The sequence below is a fragment of the Schistocerca gregaria genome, chromosome 10, assembly GCF_023897955.1.
Source record: "Schistocerca gregaria isolate iqSchGreg1 chromosome 10, iqSchGreg1.2, whole genome shotgun sequence".
In the NCBI taxonomy this organism is placed as follows: domain Eukaryota; kingdom Metazoa; phylum Arthropoda; class Insecta; order Orthoptera; family Acrididae; genus Schistocerca; species Schistocerca gregaria.
In genome coordinates, this window is record NC_064929.1 from 172,501,640 (window position 1) to 172,527,410 (window position 25,771).

At 43.5% G+C, this 25,771-nt stretch overlaps 2 protein-coding genes across 7 annotated transcripts in view; one reads left to right on the plus strand and one right to left on the minus strand.

Moving 5' to 3' along the window:
• LOC126293273 (uncharacterized) overlaps positions 1-25,771 on the plus strand; it is an 869,155-nt gene that overhangs the window by 246,306 nt on the left and 597,078 nt on the right. The gene's annotated exons all lie outside the window — the stretch shown is intronic.
• On the minus strand, positions 12,734-16,133 carry LOC126293276 (uncharacterized). The gene is made up of 4 exons (XM_049986400.1): positions 16,064-16,133; positions 14,769-15,145; positions 13,345-13,530; positions 12,734-12,945 (listed from the first exon to the last, which is right to left on the minus strand). Exons 1-4 carry the CDS (start codon positions 16,113-16,115, stop codon positions 12,793-12,795), a joined length of 768 nt encoding a protein of 255 aa, XP_049842357.1. The 5' UTR covers positions 16,116-16,133; the 3' UTR covers positions 12,734-12,792.

The window sequence follows — 25,771 nt, forward strand, 5'->3', positions numbered from 1 at the left end:
CTAGAATGAATCGTGAAAGAATCGTAGGAATCGATTTGCAATGTGAGATTGAATCGTAGGAATCGAATCGAGAAAAAGAATCGTGTTGCCCAACTCTAGTTAGCACACTGGCGGCCGGTCAGCCGTTTGGGATACTGCGTAGCGATTCCACCACGTGCGCGCGGAGCCAGGCTGACAGTGTGTTTATCTGATGCCCCGAATGTGTGTAAATCGCCCATTCTAGCGGAAAGAGGTAGGTGCCACGGCGTATCCATTGTTATTGGTTTAAGTGAACATATATCGCGAGGTGGAACGTTTCGCCTGCGCGGACGAAATGTTTATTCATTGACTTAGCGTTACTCTATGGCGAGCGAAGAAAAGTAAGAAAATTGGAATGTGAGAGGACTTTGTTACATAAGGACGTGTAGGAAGTGTGTGCAATGAAACAGTCATTATTAGCCACCGTAATGTATAATTTGTGTTTTTTGAGATTCACAAGCGATATGTAACGTTAATGTGCAGTTTAGTAACGGCCATAATACAGTTTATCGCTTTTTGAAGTTAATTGCGCGTATTCAATTTTGAGCAAAGCATTCCGTGATGAATTATTATGTACTACAAGATTGTACAGGACTTAGAACATTTGGTGGTCGATGTTTCTACATCTACATCTACATTTATACTCCGCAAAGCCACTCAACGGAGTGTGGTGGAGGGCACTTTACGTGCCATTGTCATTACCTCCCTTTCCTGTTCCAGTCGCGTATTGTTCGCGGGAAGAACGACTGCCGGAAAGCCTCCGTGCGCGCTCGAATCTCTCTAATTTTGCATTCGTGATCTCCTCGGGAGGTATAAGTAGGAGGAAGCAATTTATTCGATACCTTATCCAGAAATGCACCCCCTCGAAACCTGGACAGCAAGCTACACCGCGATGCAGAGCGCCTTACTTGCAGAGTCTGTCACTTGAGTATGCTAAACATCTCCGTAACGCTATCTCGCTTACCAAATAACCCTGTGACGAAGCGCGCCGCTCTTCTTTGCATCTTCTCTATCTCCTCCGTCAACTCGACCTGGTACGGATCCCACACTGATAAGCAACACTGAAGTATACGTCGAACGAGTGTTTTGTAAGCCACCTCCTTTGTTGATGGACTACATTTTCTAAGGACTCTCCCAATGGATCTCAACCTGGTACCCGCCTTACCAACTATTAATTTTATATGATCATTCCACTTCAAATCGTTTCGTACGCATACTCGCAGATATTTTACAGAAGTAACTGTTACCATTATTTATTCCGCTATTATATAATCACACAATAAAGGATCCTTCTACCTATGTATTCGCAATACATTACATTTCTCTATGTTAAGTGTCAGTTGCCACTCCCTACACCAAGTGTCTATCCGCTGCAGATCTTCCTACATTTCGCTACAATTTTCTAATGCTGCAACTTCTCTGTATACCACAGCATCATCCGCGAAAAGCCGCATGGAACTTCCGACACTATCTACTAGGTCATTTATATTTATCGTGTAAAGCAATGGTCCCATAACACTCCCCTGTGGCACACCAGAGGTTATTTTAACGTCTTCAGACGTCTCTCCATTGCTGTAGAACCTGCTTCAGTAACACGGTCAAAAGTATAGAGCAAGTTTTCTCTCCTTAAAGGAACTCATTTTAACTCGAACGACCAAATGTCAATGGCAGTGTTCCAGTTCGAGAAGAACCTATAGTTCTCTTTCTGTTACATTTCAAACCTTTTACAAGCTACCGTCGCAATCGTCAGCTGCTTCTCCACCACGACAGTAAGTTGTCTGCGTGTACGAAACTCCGTACGTTGCGGGGGTCGTCGACGTTGCACGGCATATTGTACTTCGCAGACATACAAACAGAGAAACAACACACTCTGGTTCAGTAACATCCAGTTTAATATAACCAGATGAAAAACATTAATTCCTTCTTTTGAGTAGTAATGGGTAGCTTATAGTACCTGAGCTTACACGCGAGTGAGGCAACGAGACGTCCATTAATTAAGTGAGCCGAAAGTGTCTGGCAAAATCTCATCATATCTCTTTTCTTTTAGGGCTGGAGAGAGGGGGCGCAATAAGAATCTCACATTAAATTAATAAAACCGAAAAACTGCAGGGACGAATTCCTGACTGGAAATGAAGGAAAAAGGTCCTATGAACAAGTGTCCTCAAATACTTCGTTGCTATGGTAGATGGCGCTAGCGAATGAAAGTTTATCTGACCACGTGCCGTCTGTTCCTTGAGCGTTGCATGTTGTGAGATAGAGGCACCGTACTGTCAGCAGCATAATGGTCCGGTATTCACCTCGGGAACACTCCGAAATGGTGTTTGTGTACGGCCAAGGAGTGAAAACAGTCGAGAGACAGACTAGCAATACAAAAACAAGGACCCTCACAGATACCAACCAGAACATACAATATGTCAAGCCCTTTTTGGGCGTTTGCGTGATCTTGGGTCCTTTCGGACAGGTGAACGTGGAGGGAGATTGCGCGTACAGCAGATCTGGAGGACCAGGTTCTACAGGATGTTGAGACAAACCCTAATATAAGCTCCAGGCAAGTGTCCGGCCAATATAGCATAAGCCAAAGTACGATTAAGTGTCTCCGGTATGACAACTACTACTACACCTATCACCTGCAACCGATGGAATGATTATCAGAAGCAGATTTCTCTCTAAAGGGATGATTTTGGCGACCTTGTTCGCACCAGACCATCACAATTATGGGATTACTGTCACCAGCTTTCTTTAGCAGAACTGGCATCATCAGTCTGCATATTCGTCATCTGTGGGCTACAGACAATCTTTGGGGAATGTTCGAGGCATTGGTTCTATGTCAGGGATTCTTGGCGACTTCATACTCGGACCGGGTATTGAACCGTGTGGCTCGATCAGCGATATTCCCGCCGCTATTATGGGTAATTTTTACGGTGGTGTGCGCAGAGCGCGCGGCGGCGCTACCTACCGGGCCGATGGGAGAGCGAGTGGTAAGCTCTAGCAAGTAGCGAGGTTTTGCTTTGGGTCGCCGACCAGTAACTTCGTTAGGGAAGTACGGCGGACAGTACAGGCAAGGCGCCGGGCCGTAACACATCTGAAATGTAACGTCCACTGTTCAAAGTGCCGTCAATGCGAACAAGAGGTGACCAAGACGTGTAACCAAAGGCTCCCCATACCAACACGCAGGGTGATACGCCAGTATGGCGATGACGAATACGCGCTCCCAATGTGCGTTCACCGAGCTGCCCCCAAACACGGATGCGACCATCGTGATGCTGTAAACAGAACCTGGATTCATCCGAAAAAATGACGTTTTGCCGTTCGTGCACCCATGTTCGTTGTTGAGTACACCATCGCAGGCGCGCCTGTCTGTTATGCAGCGTCAAGGGTAACCGCAGCCACGGTCTCCGAGCTGATAGTCCATGCTGCTGCAAACGTCGTCGAACTGTTCGTGCAGATGGTTGTTGTCTTGCAAATGTCCCCATCTGTTGACTCAGGGATCGAGACGCGGCTGCCATGCGGGTAAGATGCCTGTCATCTCGACCGCTAGTGGTACAAAGCCGTTGGGATGCAGCACGGCGTTCCGTATTACCCTCCTGAAACCACCGATTCCATATTCTGCTAACAGTCGTTGGATCTCGACCAACGCGATCTGCAATGTCGCGATACGATAAACCGCAATCGCGATAGGCTACAATCCGACATTTATCAAAGTCGGAAACGTGATGGTACGCATTTCTCCTCTTTACACGAGGCATCACAACAACGTTTCACCAGGCAACGCCGGTCAACTGCTGTTTGTCTAAACAGTTCCTCATGTCAGCACGTTCTAGGTGTCGCCAACGGCGCCAACCTTGTGTGAATGCTATGAAAAGCTAATCATTTGCATATCACAGCATCTTCTTCCTGTCGGTTAAATTTCGCGTCTGTAGCACTTCATCTTCGTGGTGTAGCAATTTTAATGGCCAGTAGTGCTTATCACACGACGGAGTTTAGCTGGCCAATTGCTAAAGATATCCATGGATAAAATTTTCCCTGGATATACTTTGCTGCGAATTGTAATAACATTATTGTTACGTTTCTATCTGAAGTGATAGTGTGTCTGAGAGACACGTATCTAATTTTAAATGAGTAGTTTCATAAATTCTTACAAGTTTCTGAGAGAGCCAGTTATTAGTGTGTGTTTAAATAGTTTGAAACTGATTCTATTAATGAAAGTACAAGAATTCCCTCAATGACAGTATGTGGCTATGTCTGTTGTGGATACCCACTAGTTCTGGGATTTTTCGTGCCTATTCGTTTCCGTTGCTGCTCCCGTTTGGGGGTCCATGCCGAGCCTGAATTGGAAACAGCTGAGTGGGGGTGGCGTCCGCTTCTGGGCGTAGTTTGTTGAATCCCACGAGACTTCTTGGTCACATAAAATTTTGATCACAGTGCCATACACCAACACGATAACGACCTTTTCCGCAATTGGTAAACTGTCCATTTTAACACGGGTAATGTGTCACGAAGCAAATACCGTCCACACTGGCGGAATGTTACGCGATACAACGTACGTATACGTCTGTGACTATTACAGCGCCATCTATGACAAAGCGAGAAAAGTGGTCCAACTAAAACATTCATATTTCTTTACGTACAACACGAATATGTAATAAAAATGGGGTTTCCTATTTTAAAAAACGCAGTTGATATCCGTTTCACCTATGGCAGCGCCATCTAGCGGGCCAAGCATAGCGCCATCTCGTTTCCCACTTCAAGCTAGACAGGTTTCGTTCTTTGTAGTTTTTTCGTTTGACACTTATTTCGTGAGATATTTGCCCCAGTCACAATCAATGGACCACCCTGTCTACCGTACACCAGGCTGGACCGCGCGTCATCACGCCGTTATCGTAGTCAGGAGATGTCAGATCTGCTTTCACAGATTAATGAGAGGATTACAAAGTCATTTTCGTGAACACTAAAGATTATTTACGCAGAGTTCGGAGCAGTGAGGCGATTATTTCGTCACTTAAAGCTGATGAGAAGCTGTCAGTCGTCAGATTAGTGAGTGACACGAAAGCCGTTCTTTATCTGTAAATCAAGGGCTCTAACAATAAAAGCTTCGACAGCTCGATCTGATAAATGTTTTTCTCTGTCCTCCACTCCACAAGTTTAAAGTTCTGGTGATATCTTACGAGTCTCTTCATTCATGTGCACGTATCCCACACTTACGACACGATTAATGCCATGTGTGTGTGTGTGCGCGCGAGCTTGTGTGTGTGTGTGTGTGTGTGTGTGTGTGTGTGTGTGTGTGTGTGTGTGTGTGTCGTAATCAATAAGTAGACGATGAACTGTTTTCTACAGATATTGTCGTTGACGCTGTTACCGAAATAATCGTGTGACGCAAATGTCGAACGACTGACACGCCAGTTAAATATAAAAATAGAAATGCAACTGTGCATTGATCGCTGAAGCGTATCACTTATTCAAAACAAATAGCGTCTCTTGAAAAATCTGAGTGGTATAGGAAAATACGTCAAGTAAAATAAGGTACGTTGCTCTTATCATAACTCGCACCAGGTGAATGTCAAGCTATGACTCTCCCTTTTAGATCGAGAGGTAGAACTGTATGCGTAACAGAACGAATATTGTTTGTTATTGTGATTTCGAAATTCAGATATGTAGAACCATTATCGGTTGACAGAATAATAGTCGTGCAATTTCTAATTCACGACCGCGTGAATAATACAAGGTGTACAGCTTTGCTTCCGTCGAGTTTTTCCCCAACATTTGAGGCTTTAACGAAACAAATTGGTTACACATGTATCATTCAAAGTATTTTCCATCGCTGGCTACTACTTTCTCCCATCATTAGGGCAGTGTACGAATCACGTGTCGAAAAATTGTTCATCTTTTGAAGCTATCCCCAAATCGATCAAATTTGTGACTTCTTCATGAGATCGGAAGGGCGCCATTGATATAAACAGGTGACAGTCAGAGGGAGCAATGTCTGGAGAATACTTCGGTGGGGTAGGACTTCCTTTTTTAACGTTTCAAAATACGTTTTGACCTCCAGAATGAGATTTCACTCTGCACCGGAGTGTGTGCTGATATGAAACTTCCTGGCAGATTAAAACTATGTGCCGGACCGAGACTCGAACTCGGGACCTTTGCCTTTCAACGGCAAGTGTTCTACCGTCTGAGCTACCCAAACACGACTCACACCCCGTCCTCACAGTTTTACTTCTGCAGGTAGAACACTTGCGTGCGAAAGGCAAAGGTCCCGAGTCCGAGTCTCGGTCCGGCACACAGTTTTAATCTGCCAGGAAGTTTCACGTTCTCACCTATTTTGCAACGTGGGATCGACGGTTGTCTTGCTGCAAAATCACTTTATAGTGCCTCTCGCTGTGTTGCGGCCATTTGTGTTTAAATGCTCTGCTCAAACGCATTAATTGCGTTAGTAATGAGCACCTGTGATTGTTGCACACCTCATAGTACACGCCAAGCTGGTCCCACCAAATGCAGAGCATGATCTTGAAGCCGTGAAAATTCGGTTTGGTTGTCGACGTGGAAGCAAGGCCGGGAGATACCCATGTTTTTTTGCATTTAGAGCTAATGTAATGAACCCATTTTTCGTCCACGGTCACAATGCGATGCAGAAATCGCTTCCGTTTTTGCCTCTGAAGCAAATGTTCACAAACACACAAACGCCGTTCAACGTCTCTTGGTTTCAGCTCACAGGGGTTCCAAGTTCCTTGTTTCTGAATCATGCCCATAGATTTGAGACGTTTTAAAATGGCTTGCTGTATCGCTCCCACTAATCGTACCAATTCTTCTTGAGTTTGACGTGAGACTTCACTCAGAAATGTCTCCAATTCTGCATCTTCGAAAACATTCTCTCTTCAACCACTATGCCGATCTACGATGCTAAAATCACCAATCATGAAGCGGTGAAACACGTCCTTTCTCTAATAGCGTCCTTACGATGCGTACGTGAGACCATTCGATGAGACTCAGCCGCTGTTTTCTTCATATTGAAACAAAACAGTAACACCTGCCGCAAATGACGAGAATTAAGCTCGTAAACTGACATTTTCTATCAAGAACAACTTTATGATGCAGACAAAAATCGGCTAATGTTTGAGTGAGGTTATGTTGACTGAGGTCCAAGCTAACTTCCTGACGTCTGCGATCTGTTTCTTTCGACCGCTACTAGCCGTTGTCGCCACCTATCGGCAAACGGCGGAAGCAAAGTTGTACACCTTCCAGTTATTACAAGCGCGTCAGTTTGATTCCTCTAAAACTTCGGACTTCGCAGAGAATTAACAACAGCAGACTCTGAAAAAGTTTGCTACCATTAGTAGCTATTTGCGTGGGATGTAAAAAGTAGTTGCTTAATTCTTCGTCGAGAAGCCGTTATTCCGGAAGCGTCGCCCGTCAACAGTGAAAATTCTGATTAGAATTCTTTGAAATAAACGCACTTAATTTCATGTTATCATACTTACTGTTAACGAAAATTACAAAAGCTTACATAAGCAATGGCCAAGGCATAGAGAAAAGTTCTGCCTCCAAAGAACAACTGAGAGAGATATAGAGTGAGTGTCACCAAAATCAAGTGACGAACAGCTTACAAAAATTCCGAGGTAGCGTTTAGTCCATTTTCATCGCAGTCTCTGATATACGCGAAATCTGCGTTCTCTGGCCATGAAAATTCATTGGACTTCATATTTTAAATATCATCTGTAATACAAAATGCAAATCACTTGCTTCCTTTCAAAGAAAAATCTATGAGATCTTTTATGTTCCCAGTATAAGTATAAAAAACAACTGCTACGCTGTTTTCTCAACGAATCTTTCACTCTGGGATTTGACGATTATTGAAATTCCTTGAAAGATTTGAAACTTTCCAGGGTAAGGCTTGAACATATAGGAGGGTCACTCCAAAAGAAATGCACACTTTGTTTTTCTTAAACCCATCTTTTATTCTACAAGTCTGAAAATTTCACAGCGTGTAGATACATCCTTTAAGAACAATATTTTCATTTCTCCACATAATTTCCACCCTTCTGAACTGCCTTACGCCATCTTGGAACCAGCGCCTGTATCCAACATGATAAAATTCTGGACCAACCTGTTGGAGCCACTGTTTGGCAGCGTGCACAAGGGAGTCGTCATCTTCAAAACTTGTTCCACGAAGAGAGTCTTTCAGTTTCCCAAAGAGGTGATAGTTACATGGAGCCAGGTCAGGACTGTAAGGCAGGTGTTTCAGTGTCGTCCATCCGAGTTTTGTGATCGCTTCCATGGTTTTTTGACGGACATGTAGCCGCGCATTTTCGTGCAACACCAAAACATCCTGCTTTTTCCGACGTGGTCGAACACGACTCAGTCGAGCTTAAAGTTTCTTCACTGTCGTCTCATATGCATGACAATTTGTCCACGAGCAAGAGTCCTTCGGAATCGAAAAACACTGTAGCCATAAATTTTCCAGCAGAAGGTGTGATTTTAATTTTTTTTTTTGCTTGGGTGAATTTGCATGATGCCTCTCCATTGATTGCCTCTGGTGAAAAATGATGGAGCCATGTTTCATCACCTGTCACAATTCTTCCAAGAAATTCATCTCCAACATTCTCGTACTGTTCCAAAAGTTCGCTGCATACCGTTTTTCTTGTTTTTTTTTTGTGAGCCACTGTAAACAACCTGGGAACCCACCTTGCACATATCTTTTTTAACGCCAACACTTTCAGTATTCTGAAAACAGTTCCTTCCCCTATACCAACGTAGAGTGGCAATTGGTTCCCTGTGATGCGTCTGTCAGCAGTCGCTCTTTGCCCACTGTCTGGAGTGTGTGCAGTACGACGCCTGCCGCTCGTGCCCGCTTTCATCTCGTAACCTGCTCGCCCACCGACTAATTGTACTGCGATCGACAGCGACACCTCCATACATCGTTTTCAACCTCTTGTGGATGTTTCCCACTGTCTCGTTTTCACAGCACAGGAATTGCATCACAGCACGTTGCTTCTGACGAGCGTCCAGTGTAGCAGCAATCTTGAAGACATGCTGTGACCGTGCCACTCACGGGAACAGGTTGAACTAAATTTGACAACAAGCGGGAAGGATGTATCTCCACTCTGTAAAACTTTCTCACATGCAGAATGAAAACTGTATTTTTACTAAAATAGTGTGCATTTCGTTTAGAGTGACCCTCGTACCTTTGTTGCAAAGAAGGCTTACAGTTAAATTCTATATCTACGTGTATGCTCCTGAAGCAACCTTTTGCTACCTGCTGGGGTTATTTTGTGTACCATGTCCCTTCATCCCTCTCGTGCTCGTCATGAATAGACGTGAAAAGGATAGTTAGTAAGTCTCCGTGTGAGCTCAAATTTCTACGAGGTCTCTTAGTGATGTGAGGCGATAGGAGTAAAAGTGGCGTACATCTACCAGAATTGTGTTTCGAGAACAGAAGCACAGTACACTTTGCATTATGACATCTTTTCCGCAGACTAGGGAATGAAGTCTCTAGTTGAGCTGTATGGTGACAGATGGCAGCACCTGGCAACTGGAACATCTGTATATTATTTCGGACGGCAAATGTTTGCACGTTCGGATTGAATGCTGTGTTTAAAAGTTTTGGAATTCTATTGCACCAAATACGGACTGAAACGGCTGGTCAGAAGGAAATGAAGGTAAACCAATGCAATACAAAAGGTACCGTGAAGAGCAGGTTACAGTTTTCTTACTTATACCATTCGTATACCTGGTTTGACAACAGTGTAACCTGTTTTGACACAACTAATACAATATAATGCACTTCTGGTGCTTGTTACACCTATTTTTGTTATATTATTTGTTATAAGACAGAGAGAGACTCGTGTAGAATGGTCAGTCATCATTGAAGCAGAGTTGAAGATAACGTACACGAAATGTGGAGACCTGGAAGACCAACAAAAGGAAAACTCTCTGGAATACCGGAAAATATTGTATAATCAGAAAAGGACAATTGGTTAAAGGAAAAGTTTTTACCAAAAGAACACGCACATGCCCTGCGAACTCAGCTGTTGCGTGTACTCACTGCCTAGACTCCATCTATCCAACCATTCTGTTTTAATTTTATACCTCATTCTAGCTCGGCTCATGAGAATTGGGCGGACTATTTTACAACTTTCTACTTTCCAGACAGTTTTGCAGTAGGCACTCATGCTGTTACAAATTTGGAATATTTGGCAGGGGTTTGCATAGAAACACTCAGCCGCAAATCAGAGGTAGGGACTGTGAAGTAGTGTCGGTGTCGCACCACTATTTATAACTGAGGTCACAAATCTTCCCTTGCTTTGCCTATTGAAACCAATTAGCTATTAACTGGCAAGAGCACTAATCAGCTGATGTATCCATTGTTTTGTTCATAACTTCAAAAATACATTTCAATGTGCCAAGTCTGCTTGAAATGCCTACATTAGTTGAACAACATTCTGTTACTTGTTTTTTACTTGCTGAAGGAGAGCAGCCAGTGAATATATATTGTAGAATGTATAACGTTAATAGTGAAGGTTCTATTAATGATGCAAAATTTTACAAGTGGTTAGAGCAGTTCAGAAATGGTCGCCACTCAGTGACTGTCGAACACCGTTCTAGCTGACCAGTTGCAGTTTCAACTCCTTCACTTGAAAGTTGAATTGAAGAGATTGTACGTGCCGACCGCCGTGTGACTGTCGAACTGACAGCTGATAAGGTTCAAGTTAGTACTGGTGCAGTTCATACTATTATCTAGAACAGGCTGAAATACCGCAAACCACGTGCAAGACGGTTCCCAAAGGAGTTGACGCGGCTACACAATGAAACAAGGTTGAGAGTGTGCACAGAGCAAAAGGAACATTATGAAAGAGAAGGTGATCACTTCATCAACAAAATTTTAACTTGGGATCAAACTTGGGTTCACTATTATGACCCCAAATCTAAAAGACAAAGCATGGAGTGGAAGCACACCAACTCACCCGTCACGAAAAAATTTGAAACCTAAGCATCACCAGGAAAAACCATGTTGACGGTCTTTTGGGATGCTGAAAGTCCATTTTTTTGTAATTATCTCGAAGAGCAACGTACAATGAACAGCCAATACTACTCGGATTTGCTTTTCAACAAGGTAAAGGCAGCCGTGAGAGAGAGACGTCGTGGATCTCAGAGGAGAGAAGTGATTCTCCAACAAGACAACGCAGGTCCACATATTGTTGAACTAACCAGAGAAACCAGCGAAAAAATGGCCTGGGAAGTACTGCCTCATCTCCCATACAGTCGTGATTTAGCACCTGGTGATTTCCATTCATTTGGTGCACTGAAGGAAGCATTATGTGAGGAGAGGTTCCAGGACGAGGACACGAAAAAGTTTGTGGGAAATTGGTTCAAACATAAAGATAAAGACCTCTTTGCACCCGGAACAAAAGAAGCTTGTGGCCCGTTGGAACAAGTGCCTAAATGTTCAAGGGGATAATGTTGAAAAGTAGTAAAAGAGTTATATTGTAAAAATAAACGCTTTTTCTTCAGACTAATTTGTCTCTTTATTTATTCAATGACTCTAGTACACTTCACATACCGCAATGTACTAGCTAAACTCAAATATACGTAAGGTTCACGAAATGCATTTTTATCTCTGAATACTCTTTAAAAAATTTTGCACCGTTTTACTTCATTTGATGCAGTGAACTAACCGTGATAAACAACGAATATAATTTCAGTCCTTGATCGAGCAAAGCTATCAGGTTGTAAGATGATCAAAAATCAAATTTTTCACCGTATACTAGATTCAACATCGGATGATCAGAATTTCGAACCGGCTGGAAAGCCATCTCTCAGGGCATGTAGCAGCATTTGACAGCACTATACCCATGACAAAGACGTGGTCAGCACAGATCGCAAAGATCACGTTTGTAGTGACGAAAGGACACACTTAGGATGACTCACCACATTCTGGACTTTGCTCCTGCCTAACTGTGCACTTTTCAAACCCGTCTGTTATTGAAGACAGAAATGGACTGATTGCTCCTCCATTGTCTACGTCACCACCAGCATCAGCGATCAAAAACCACCTTCTACGTATGCCGAGTGACAGAACAGATGTGATACGTAGCGTCGCTGTCTTGCGGAACAACCAGTGATTATTGTCAACCTTCACAACATCCACCACTAATGGGAGTGTGACCACTGTGAAGTTTTCAAACGAATTGTAAGCAGTCAATTTCTGAAGCTGAATGAAGGAATTCGAGGCATCGTAAAAAAAAGCCATCTACGATAATTTTCACCTGATCTTCCTTTTTCTCACTATACTCACCGTATTCAAACTACTCACAGTTACTGGAATGCCATTATTTCAACAATATAAACGTGTCACATGAACAGCGCCAGATATTGCTCATTTGTGCTCCAAAAATTTGAGAACCGGTAATAGTTTCATTGTTGTGCAGCTGCTTGAGAGCTCATATTCATGACGGTCAGGTTAAAATTATCCCAGCACATTTCTCACTGATTTTGAACAGAAACTAATTTTGTTAGTGATGGTATGCCACTGATCAAGACAAAGGGAAGTTTTTTTCTGAAATGTGTAAGATGTGTGTTAACGAAAGCATTAAACCAGTGTGTTCCTTCTACTTAGACAAATAATTTTTTAAGTGTTGTAAATATAGGCATGCGTTTATTTCAGAGAGGTATTTAGACAGACAGCTCACAGGGAAGGTGACAGTAAAAACATTATGTGGCATACTTCGTAATAATGGTGTATTTATTCAGATTTTACACGTAATGAGACTCCATCGATGGTTAGGCGATCAGCTGGAGGTCCCACAGTTCCTGCCGAGCAGCCACGAAGTCCTGGTAGACCTCTGGGCTGGAGTACTGCTGGAACTTATCCTCGTACCATCCACTGGCCCTTCTCGCATTGAATTGGGCACTCTGCACGTATGGGATGAGTTGCTGGAAAAACAATGCTGTTGTTACTACAGTGCTGTCTAGTCCACATTCTCTCTCTCTCTCTCTCTCTCTCACACACACACACACACACACACACACTCTCTCTCTCTCTCTCTCTCTCTCTCTCTCTCTCTCTCTCTCTCTCTCTCTCTCTCTCTCTCTCACACACACACACACACATACACACAATATTCATACTACCAAGTGGGTAGGTTGTGCACCATGGTCCAGTATATATTCATATATAACTACAGTATCCTTACCAACAGGTGGGGTGGTGTGTACCAATGTCCAGGTATCATTACTAGCCAAAACAGTTACGCTTTTAGCAGTTCATGCCTTGCTGTATTAGGCTTTGTGTTTACTGTGAATCGTATGTGCTGGAATTTGTGCGCTACTCACCTCTTCGCGCGTCTTCTTCATTATGCCCGCCAATTGGCTGTTGGCGGCTGAGAGGCCGGTGTCCATCAAGTGGTTGACCCAGGAACGCAGCTCCGAAATTCCACTGCCGACCACCTCAGGCAGCTTGACGTAAGAGTCCTCTGGGCTCCATTCGGAATACTCCACTTGACGCAGATTCCGTGAAACCTACAGTCATTGGGTATCATCACAAATGTAGCCTACAATGTATTATTGATATATATTATATATTTATTGATGTTAAGTGTCTCATGAAAATATTATATAGACTTTGCCAACCAATTTGCAGTTATAACGCTAGGCAGTAGCAGACTAAATTGTAGAATTGTGCCGGCCGCGGTGGTCTAGCGGTTCTAGGCGCTCAGTCCGGAACCGTGCGACTGCTACGGTCGCAGGTTCTAATCCTGCCTCGGGCATGGATGTGTGTGATGTCTTTAGGTTAGTTAGGTTTAAGTAGTTCTAAGTTCTAGGGGACTGATGACCAGAGATGTTAAGTCCCATAGTGCTGAGAGCCATTTTTGTATTGTTGTGCACTCTCTTACAAACTTTTAATTTTTACGATGTTTACGTTATTGCAGTGTCTGTGTTGTTCTGGTTACGATGCAGTTTCCTTTGGACACACATGAATGTCCAAAGGAACAGACACTGCAGTGACAACAGCTGTTACAAAACTTGTCAGTGAACTCACAGTCGCGAATATGGACTACCATCACCTGTAGAATGGAATGGCACAATGAAAATTTGTGCCGGACCGGAATTTGAACCCGGATTTCCAGATTATCGCTAGGGGTCGCTCAATATTTCGCTATCCGTGCACGACCTTGCCATCGTTTTATTCACTCGACCATCAAGGTTGAGGATAAGTAGACATCAGTAAAAATGAGTATAAAATACACATATATTTATAAATTAAGGAGTTTTAATTTATTGATGGTGTTGGCACTATTAGGATCTATTTCCTTTAAAAAGCCCTTGGTGATGGATGGTCAGATGAAGATGATGATGATCATGATGATAGCAATAGTGTGATCTCCACTAAAACACATGACAGGCCAGGACAAATTTCGAGGACGTAAGTTGAGTGGTTATGTTGTAGGCTTAAATGGTGTGTGAGTTACGCATAAGATTGTTTTGCATGTAGAGATGATATTAGGTGGTAGAGTAGTTGACGTTGAATGTACAGTTGGAGTATGAATAGGTAAACAGTGGGTAAAAATCGGGTCGACAGCGTTGGACATGACCACTGTGAGTGCCTTCCAAACCATATGGCCAAGATCTACACCAATGGGAGGTAGCTGTGAAACTCCAGCTACCTATCCAATATCGAATGTGTTTCCTGATAAAGGGCTGCTTGTAGGGGACTACAATTCATATGTGTTCTTTCTCTCAACCATTTTATTGCTTACCTGTGGGGTACCTCTGCTGGCGGCTGAAGCTCCATCCTTTACAAGGGCGACCATCCGACGGTAGAGGGCGCCCAGGTACGGCAGTGCCGAGTCGTACGAAGTGGGTACCAGCTGCTCAGGGTGCAGTGCGAGGTACTCAAAGTGCTTGAAGTAGTTGCTCTCCTGCTGGTACAGCTGCCTGAGCGTCCTGGCGGCCATCATGTCCACGGTCATGCCCATGTCGGCGAGGTAGGCCTGTAAGGCGCTCTGCACCTGCTGTTTGACGGCGGTGGCGTTGCTGATGTAGAAGTAGACGCTGTGCTCTGGAAGGGGCAGGGGGGCCGTCGCGTTGGCGAACGCCTGGGGCAGGACGTCCACGGCGGCTGCCGCGCTGGAGCCTGGGAACAAATTGAGAGTGGCGTGTCCAGTCTCTTCTGATATCTATCAGAGTGGTTCTATATCCAAGGACTCTCATTTACAGCAGATACACAGTTAAATAGATCAATATTTTGGCTATATGTTGCCCTGACAAGGTTCCCTCATATGTCTGATAAATGGTTGTCTTCCCAAAGTACGTCCAAGATGGTAATTCCGTTTAAATCTACGATACGTCTTTCTTTCTCTGGCCATGAGAGTTGGGAGTGCCGTTATAACTCCGTTCATTCCAGCCATTATCCCAGAGGCTGAGATTGGATCTGATGGGGCTACAGTTTTGGGAGGAGTTTCCATAAAGAATTCTTGGAAACCTCAACCGGAAATGTGTTTGAGGGATTCCAAAGTACTGTCTGTATCGCACTGCTTTTTATAGCCGAGTTCGACTATCCCCACCTGCTACGCCCTTTGAAGATGTACTGATGTTCGGATCCCAAACTCTCCCTGTGTGAAGCATACATTGTGTCAGGGTTTTCCAGCTGTGGCGGGTGAGATAATCGTGAAGACGTTAGTAAATTTTCTTTCTCAAGCACAAGCCCGCCCCCCCCCCCCCTTAAATTCAAACTTTCGCCCACTCTTTATTCTGATAGACACCTTAGGTACACTGTGCCAGATACTTGCCGTGACACAGTACTGGTTTCGTCGCATTTTATTCGAAGCATTGCTCAGACTCAGCTGGGTTTTCATTCTGGTATGTCTTTGATGATGTTTCTTGGATATCACTTCCACTGAACGGTATGCCATGTCATAGGACATGCCACATCCTCACTGCCTGGAACACAATCGTCAGCTGATATATGACTGAGAGTAGTGAACTTATAATGCGCGTTCAGCACAGGCATGATGTTATAATATGAAGTGTTAGTGTGCTATGTCAGACTCACCCTGGAAGACGGCCAATAAGGCGGCAGCAGCGATGAGAGCTCGAACGGCCATTGTGTCTGCAGGGATGACGAGTGTGAAGATGCTCTCCTGGGCGTGTCTATGTGTACCGTACCGCAGGCTGGAACGTGCGTCATCATTTACCGATAGCGTTGTGGTAATCACAAGATGTCAGATCTGTTGTCACAGATTATGTGAAGATTTCAAAATCGCACTCAAAACGTCATCTGCTATGAGATGTACTTTTTTAACACTTCTCGGATGTTTACCTGAGATGAAAATCAGGCAGTATACATGGTAATCTCTGAATTAACATGACGTGTCTGATTGTTTTTTTAGATTACTATTTTGAGAAATAATTAGCTGCAATCTTGAACGATTGACGAGCCGGCCACAGTTCAGACAGATCAAGAGAGTTTCTTTGTAGGCTTTAATGTATTGATTGAAATAATTTAGCATTTTCTGATATACAGCTCTGTCCGAAAACAAGTGGCACCTCGGAATCTTACTTCGTGACGCGAACCCTATTTTCAGTTCGATATCATGAATATTTCCGACTATCGTCCACTCCACAAGTTCAAGGTTTTGATGATATCGTAATAATCTGTTTATTGACGTGCACTCTTCCGTCATTTAGGGGGAAAACAACACTGTGTGAGGGAAAACAATAAGCAGACGACGAATTAGTTTTCAACAGATACCAAAGTCATTGACGTAGCTTCCGACTGACAAAATTACCAGTTGACGCAAATACCGAAAGACTGATTCTACTTATATATAAAAACGGGAAAGCTGAATTCATTGATCGCTAAAGTACACCATTTCTTCTAAAATTATTAGCTTCTTCCCGAAAATATGTCAAATATATTCCAGTGCGTTCTCCTTACCATAGTTCATGGCTGGTGTATTCCAAGCAAACCCTATGAACCCACTAATGTTCCAAATTTATGTGAAAAAGAACCACAACTACTCCGAAAGAGATTTTCACTCCGGAGCGGAGCGTGCACTGATATGAAACTTCCTGGCAGATTAAAAATCCGCTCCATGACACCTCTTAAAGCTCATTGTTGACCCCTTCACTCATTTTTTTGTTTTTTAAGTAGCTCCTGTGCGAAGGAAGGATAATGCGGAGACATGGCTCACCCACAGCCTGGGGAATGTTTCCGGAATGAGATTTTCACTCTGCAGAGGAACGTGTGCTAACATGAAACTTCGAGTCTCGGCTTGGCACGCAGTTTTAATCTGCCAGGAAGTTTCACCACTGCGCTGTTTTGCCGGCCGCGGTGGTCTCGCGGTTCTAGGCGCGCAGTCCGGAACTGTGCGACTGCTACGGCCGCAGGTTCGAATCCTGCCTCGGGCATGGATGTTTGTGATTTCCGTAGGTTAGTTAGGTTTAAGTAGTTCTAAGTTCTAGGGGACTGATGACCACAGCTGTTAAGTCCCATAGTGCTCAGAGCCATTTGAACCATTTTTGAACTACGCTGTTTTCACTCTGACGTACTGTTTTTGCTGTAATGAAAATTCTTGACAGAATGAAACGTTCCGTGCACAGGCTGGAACCTACACCCTCGCCGGAAGGAGAATTGAGAATTACGTGCTACATCTACATCAATATGTACGTCTTCTCTCCACCAGCTACTTTATGGCACATGGCGGATTATGTTTGTGTAGCATTGCCATTTACCCATTTCCTTTTCCACTCTCAAATGGAGCTCTAGAAGTATTGATGGTAAATAAACAAAAAACGAACCACCACAACTGTATCAACAAAGAAATATATTTCGAAGGAATAGTTTCGGCACAGGGCTTATGCCACCTTCAGGTCGGCAATGAGCTCCTTAATTTATTGGCCCACGTATTGTAGGACCCTAATAATACTAGTTTTCGTCGACAGCATACAAAATGTTATCATGTGGTAGATCGCTTACTTTATTTGTATCATCAGCCACCGTCGTAAGTCCGTGAGATCGGCGAATTCCCACGAGGATCGACGGTACATCTCCGATTAAGCTAGAATATCTGTTACTTTCCCGCCGGTGTCTTCTCGAGATACATACATACATACCTATCAGACACATTGGTCGACTCTTCCAGGAGGATTCGCTGTAGGCACTGCAACGGCAAACCACGGCGTAAGGCAGAACGCGTGTGCCGCTGGCACTGTTGCCTGAGCACCTCCGTGACGATTTCGCACCTGATAAAGGGACCTGTGACGAAATACGCTGATATTCTTTGGATCTTACCTATTTCTTCTGTCAGTCCTATCTACTTCGTATCCCAGACTGACGGGCAAGGTTCTTGTATCGATTCGAACAACGGTTTTGTAAGCTACCTCTGTTGTGGGCGGACTACGGCTCCTGTGGATTGTTACAGTGAATCTCTGTCCGGCATCTGCCTTACCTGCTAGTACTGTCTGTCCGGCACTTTTGTGTGGCCGATGCCCTTTAAATCGCTCCATACGCGTACTCGCAGGTAGTTATTTTATTGCTATGAGCGCTTCCAGTTGTAACGTTTAATTAATTAAATTTTTTGATAGAAATACTGTAGTGTAACCTCATTTAAAGGATTTATTGAATGCATGGGTGACGGTGGAATGTGACCGAGCGCTTCTAGGGCTTCAGTCCGGAACCGCGCTGCTGCTGCGGTCGCATGTTCGAATCCTGCCTCAGGCATGGATGTGTGTGATGTCCTTAGGTTAGTTAGGTTTAAGTAGTTCTAAGTCTGGGGGACTGGTGGCCTCAGATGTTAAATCCCATAGTGCTGAGAGCCATTTGAACCAATTTTGGAGTTATCGTGTAGCTTGTTGTAACTGCGAGTGGTGTACGTACTCTGTGTTATTATTAGAGTGGTGTACTTACTCTGTGTTATTATTAGCAAACCTTCATACGAACTGGTTGTGCAATGCGACTCCCAATACCAATAAAGAAATGCAGTCCCTGCAAAATGCATTCACCCCTTACGCACTGAATCCTCTGGCTCTGTTCAAAACTGATAACTTTGGTCCCTGTGTTCACAGCAAACAAATTAAAAAGTCTTACCTCTAAAGCAGGAACGTAGGAGCGCGATGTATTCTGGTCTCTCATAAAAAATCATATAAATATACTAGCTAAAGGCTCTGCGGTGTGCAATGCTGGCCGTAGTACGTTGAAACGCACATAAAATTCTTTTGGCTGATAAATGAAGACATTCAAGAAAAATCCAACGTCTTTGAGAACCATACTAACTGGAGAGGAAGGCGGTACTGAGTGCGGTGATTTACTGACACTGATATTTTAATGAAATTGTATTCATACTTAAGTTTGGCTTCTCAAAAAATCCGACAATTGACATTACATTACTCAGAAAAATTGTATCCCTTGCATCCTTTTCTTACTAATTGATTCACAAACAATGAGACTTATGCAGCACGTATTATCAAATCTCACTAAAAAGCATAAATATAAATCATCAAATTACATATACCAGTGTTAACAAATAAACATTACAAAAGGATATATCTAATTAGCCTTTACATCAAATCAGTTTACGTACATTCTGGGGTTACTCACTAATTACAAATTATCAGCCAACTCATCTACACTAACGCGTGGGAAAAAAATAAAGTCATAATTATTTAACATCTTTACCTTGTTTGCCTGAAAAATTCTGTTTCGATGTTCTCGTAATTCCTACATTAATGTAACACTTGGTGGCTTCACAGAGCTCGCCACGAAAATTGCCTACTCAATCCTCTTTCGCTCACAGACAGCTACCTACAACTGTGAGCCAAGCGCTCTCTTCAGCACTACAATCTCAGACCAGACCAGTACCTCTGGTTCTGTGGTCGTGCACAGTCAGCGAACCGCTTTATAGAGTCCATCGCAGAGATACCAAGTTTATAACATAAAAGTTTCGTATTTGTCTATATTAATATGCCGTTGTAATAGGGGGTGACTTCAACTGGCCAGGCATAGAATGGGAGTGTTATGCCATCAGAACTGGTGACAGAGACAGGGATTCCTGTGCACTGTTCTGGATGTCTTGTCCGAAAATTACCTGGAGCAGATAGTTAGAGAACTAAATCGTGAGCGTGAAGTATTTGACCTTCTGACAACAAACATACCTCAACTTACCGAATCAGTTAACGGAGAGGAAGGCATCAGTGATCATAAGGCTGTGACAGCATCTATGACGACGGATCCTACAAGGAATGTTAAGAAACGTAGGAAGATATATTTGCTCAGCAAGGATGACAGGATACAAATTTCAGAATATCTCACCAGTCAGCATTCGGTGATGGGGACAAAGGTGTGGTCAACAATTGGAAAAAATTCAAATGCATCGTTCAATATGCCCTAGAGAACTATGTTCCGAGTAAGGTTTTAAGGGCTGGAAAGGATCCACCATTGTTCAAAAGCTGTGTCAGAAAAGCGATACGTAAACAAAGAGCACTTCATCTCAGATTCAAGACAAGTGAAGACCTAAAAGTAAGTTACATGTTGAATCTCATGTTTTGCTACACGATCTTGATTCGGTTCCTCCACCAACACTTGTGCGGATAAGGGGATAAGGTCAGAGAGACACGCGGGCTGATAGCACTGCTGCGCTTTGATCCCACTGGGTCGTCACTACCACCGCTAAGCAAGTCACGTGTTCCCGTCCACTGACGTGAATCAGACCGTAAACACCGCGAATCGCACTTCAAAAAATAGCTCTGAGCACTATGGGACTTAACATATGTGGTCATTAGTCCCTTAGAACTTTAGAACTACTTAAACCTAACTAACCTAAGGACGTCACACACATCCATGCCCGACGCGGTATTCGAACGTGCGACCGTAGCAGTCACGTGGTTCCGGACTGTGCGCCTAGAACCGCATGGCCACCCACACCGGCCGAACCGCACATGTTTGCTAGTTATTGCTATTTCGCCTTCGGCTCGCACCATTGATAGTATCAACAATAACAAATTTCAAAATCTACAACAATATGAATGTGACACTTGAGTAGCACCAGCTGTTGCTCATTTGGGCACCTATAACCCTTTCACTGTTTTGGACGTCTATATGTGTCCTGCTCCACTATTCCCCAGGTGCTGTGCAGGCGAATACGCGCGCCGCTTTGGTTTTCGAAGCAACAGAGATATTGACGTCTGTATGCGCCCTGAACACCGATCTCCGAGTGCTGCACACAAGTTACTTCCATACCTGACTGAATGAAAAAGTTTTGAGTATTTGTCCCACAACATATGCACCTCTTTGCGTGCCATCAGTTACAAAAATATGGTTTTGATATCTTGAACAAATAAGAATGATGACTATTGTTGAGATCACACAATTCCTGATGCGCAGAGGCGGAAATTGTGGCGTTGTGCGTGACTGCCCAACAGTTAGAAAAAGCAATAACTCGAGAACGGAATGAGATACCGTTCTGCTCTCAAAAAATGGTTCAAATGGCTCTGAGCACTATGGGACTCAACTGCTGTGCTCATTAGTCCCCTAGAACGTAGCACTACTTAAACCTAAGTAACCTCAGGACATCACACACACCCATGCTCGAGGCAGGATTCGAACCTGCGACAGTAGCAGCAGCGCGGCTCCGGACTGGAGCGCCTAGAACCGCACGGCCACCGCGGCCGGCCTTCCGGCTCTCAGTTTTAAATAAAATTTCGATATTTCACCTACATTTTGTATATTGCAGTGTAAAAATTAAAATCAACCATGCGAAAAGTTCACGAAATGTAGCGAAGTAACTATGATGAATAAAGAAAAGAAATTCAGGCCTTTATGGAGGAAAGATACCAGATTGTAAGGCGCACAAAAATCAAAAGTTTTCAGCGAATAGTAGTCTGAAAAACGGATGATCACAAATCCGTAGCGGCTTGAGAACCGTCTCTCAGCAAAAGTAGCAGCACTTGACGGCAATATACCAGTGACAAAACCGCGCTCGGCACAGATTCCAGAGATCAAGCCTGTAGTAGCGAAATGACCCACTTACGATCTATGTCTACATAGCTACTCTACACGCCACCATACGGCTCTTGGCGGTGAATATCAGTACAAGTCGCTTCCTTTCCTGTTCCACTGGCAAATAAAGTGAGGGAGGAAAGACTGTCTATATGCCCCCATATGATCCCTAATTTCTCATACCTAATCTTAGTGGTCCTTATGCGCAATGTGTATTTTCGGCAGTGGAATCGTTTGGCAGTCAGCCTCAAATGCCGGTTCTCTAAAACTTCTCAGTAGTGTTTCTCAAAAAGAGCGTCGCTTTCGCTCCAGGGATTTCCATTTGAGTTCCTGAAGCATCTGCTTGACACTTGGGGTGTTGTTCGAACCTACTGGAAACGAATCTAGCAGCCCGCCTCTGAATGGTTTCGATGTTTTCATTCACTCCGACCTGGTACAGATCCCAAACACTGTTCCTTTACAGGTGAACCACTCTTTCCTAAAATTCTCCCAATAAACCAAAGTCGACCACTCGCCTCCCCCACCACAGTTCCCACATGCTCTTTTCACCTCATATCGCTTTGCTACGTCACTCCCATATATTTATACGACTTGGCTGTGACAGGCACAACATTAGTAATATTATATCCCAACGTTACAGGTTTGATCTCCCTACGCATCTGCAGAACTTCCATTTTTCCACATTTCCGTACCTGCCATTCATCACACTGTATCTTCCTACAGTCATTCCACTTCGACACCTTAACGTACACAACGGCATCATCAGAAGACAACTGCAGACTATTGCCTACCCCGTCCGGCAAATAATTAATATATGTAGAGAACAACAGCTGTCCTATCACACTTCCCTGAGGCACTGCTGGCGATTCCCTTGTCTCTGAAGAGCACTCGCCATCTAGGACAACGTACTGGGTTCTGTTATTTAAGAAGTTGCCTAGCCACTCACATGTCTGTGAACTTATTCCATAAGAGCATACCTTTGTTAACAGCCTGCAATGGGGCACCATGTCAAATTCTGTCTAGATATATGGAATCTGCCTGTTGCCCTTCAGTCGCATTTCTCATTATATCATGTGAGAAAAGAGCAAGCTGAGTTTCGCACAAACGGTGCTTTCTAAAACCATGCCGATTCATGCACATACTCTTCCAAGTCTAAGGGAAGTATATTATACGCGAACTCAAAGTACGAGGAGCGTTTGAAAAGTCCGTGCACAAACAAAAACTACTTACGTGTTTGGGGTAATACTTTTTTATTCTTCCACATTGTCTCCTTTTAGTCTCATACACTCATCCAACGCTGTTCTAATTTGTTGATCCCTTCCGAATAATAGGAATTCTCCAAGTCTGCAAAATAGCTATTAGCTACTGCAAACGCGTCCGGCCATCCTGATTTAGGTTTTCCGTGATTTCCCTAAATCTCTCCAGGCAAATGCCGGGATGGTTCCTTTGAAAGGGCACGGCCGACTTCCTTCCCCTTCCTTCCCTAATTCGATGAGACCGATGACTTTGTTGTCTGGTCTCCTCCCCCAAAGACAACCAACAACCAACAGCTACTGCAATCACCCCCTCGTTTGAATAAAATCTTTGTCCTGCCAGCCATTTCTTCAAATTGGGGAACAAATAATACTTCCAGGGAACCAAGTCTGGAGAATAGGGAGGATGTGAAACGAGTTGGAATCCTATTTACAGTAATTTTGCGACCACTACTGCAAAGGTGTGTGCTGGTGCATTGACGTGATGGAACAGGACTTTTTAGTGGTCCAATCGCCTGCGTTTTTGTTGCTGCTCGGTTTTCAAACGGTCCAATAACGATGCATAATATACAGTTGTAATAGTTTTACCCTTTTCCAGATAGTCGATGAGGATTATCCCTTGTGAATCCCAAACGACAGTCGCCATAACCTTTCCAGTGGAAGGAATAGTCTTCGCCTTTTTTGGTGCAGATTCTCCCTTGGTAACCCTTTGATTGTTGTTTGGTCTCAGGAGTATAGTAACGTACACATGTTTCATCCACAGTGACGAAACGACGCTTAAAGCCCTACGGATTCATCCTGAACAGCTGCAAACCATCCTTGCAACACTTCACACAATTCCGTTTTTGGTCAAGCGTGAGCAATCACGGAAACCATCTTGCGGATAGCTTTCTCATGTCCAGTTGTTTATGCAAAATATTATGCACTCGTTCATTCGAGATACCCGCAGCACTAGCAATCTCAAGCACTTTAACTCTTGTGTCATCCATCACCACATCACGGATTTGATCAATGATTTCCGGAGTCGTAACCCCTACAGGGCGTCCAGAACGTACAGCATCACTTTGAAACCACTTATAAACTGTTCTGACCGAAGGTGCAGAGTCACCGTAATGTTTATCAAGTTTCTCTTTAGTCTCTTGAGGTGTTTTGACTTTCATAAAGTAATGTTTAATCACCACACAAAATTCTTTTTCGTCCATTTTTTGACAATCACTCGACTGCCTTGATTGACACGGATGCCAAACACATAGAGCAATATAGCTGAAACTTGGTGTGCGTTCTTTCCAAAGATGCTACAAACTAAACATGACCTCGATACCCCAATGTTTCTTTGTAAAATCGAACTATGATTCCATATGGACCTGGTGATTTATTTTCTTTCAAATGTTTCAGTCGTTTCTCAACGCCAGATATGCTTATTACTTTGTCGTCCATAAAGGAGCCTGTCCGATGATCAAATGACTGTATGTTTGTACGATTCTTCTGGGTGAACGATTTCTTGAACGTGAAATTTAAAACTTTAACTGTAGTTTTGCTCTCTTCAACTGCCACAACAGACTGAGTGGAAGGCTTGGACACGCTTAGCGATTTTACACACGACCAGAATTTTCTAGGGTTCTCTGCCCCATCTTATGCTGAAGTGTGACGGTGGTAGTTGTTGTATGCTTCACGCACTTCTGTTGTCGTTATTTATGCATTCCCTTTTGAACCGAGAGTGCAACAGCCTCTACTTCCTCATCATGTTCTACATTTCGTTATTGGACAAAATGGATCTTTTCCATCCCTTATCCACTGATTAGGCACATAACTTACCAGACCACGATTTACAATCTGCATAAACTTTTATTTAATTCCTCTACATCAGTCTTACGGGAAATAAGTGATGATGATTCACTGTCTAAGTGAGATGTTGATAACTGCTTATCTGCTCTGTGTAGTAGAAACACTCTCCTAGCCTTCTTGACTGATTTACGACCTTTTATAGTCGTAGTTGCTATAGTGCCATTGTCAAGACGGTCTGGCCTATTTGTTGCTACGATGACTCACTACAGTCTGGACCTGGTTCCTGACTAGCTGTTCACTTTTTAAACTCATCTGTTATTCATGACAGAAATGACATTTTTGTTCCTCCATTGTCCACATCACCATTATTATCAGCCACAATGATCCGTGTTCTACTTACGCTGACTATGACAGAAACGATGTGATACGTACCGTCTCTGTCTTCTAGAACAACCAGTGATTATTGTGAATCTTCACAGAACCCACAGTAATGGCTGTGTGATCTCGACGAAATTCTGCTAACGAATTGTAAGCAGCTAATTTCGAGGAGCACTGATAACATAAAGTTGAATGAAGGAATTCAAGGCATGGTAAAAAAAATCATCTATGACAATTATCAGCTGACCTTCCATTTTCTGACAATACTATTACCTTAAATGCTCGACGCAAACAAACTGCTCACAGTTCCTGAAATGCCATTACATCAACAATAAAAAAATATCGAAAT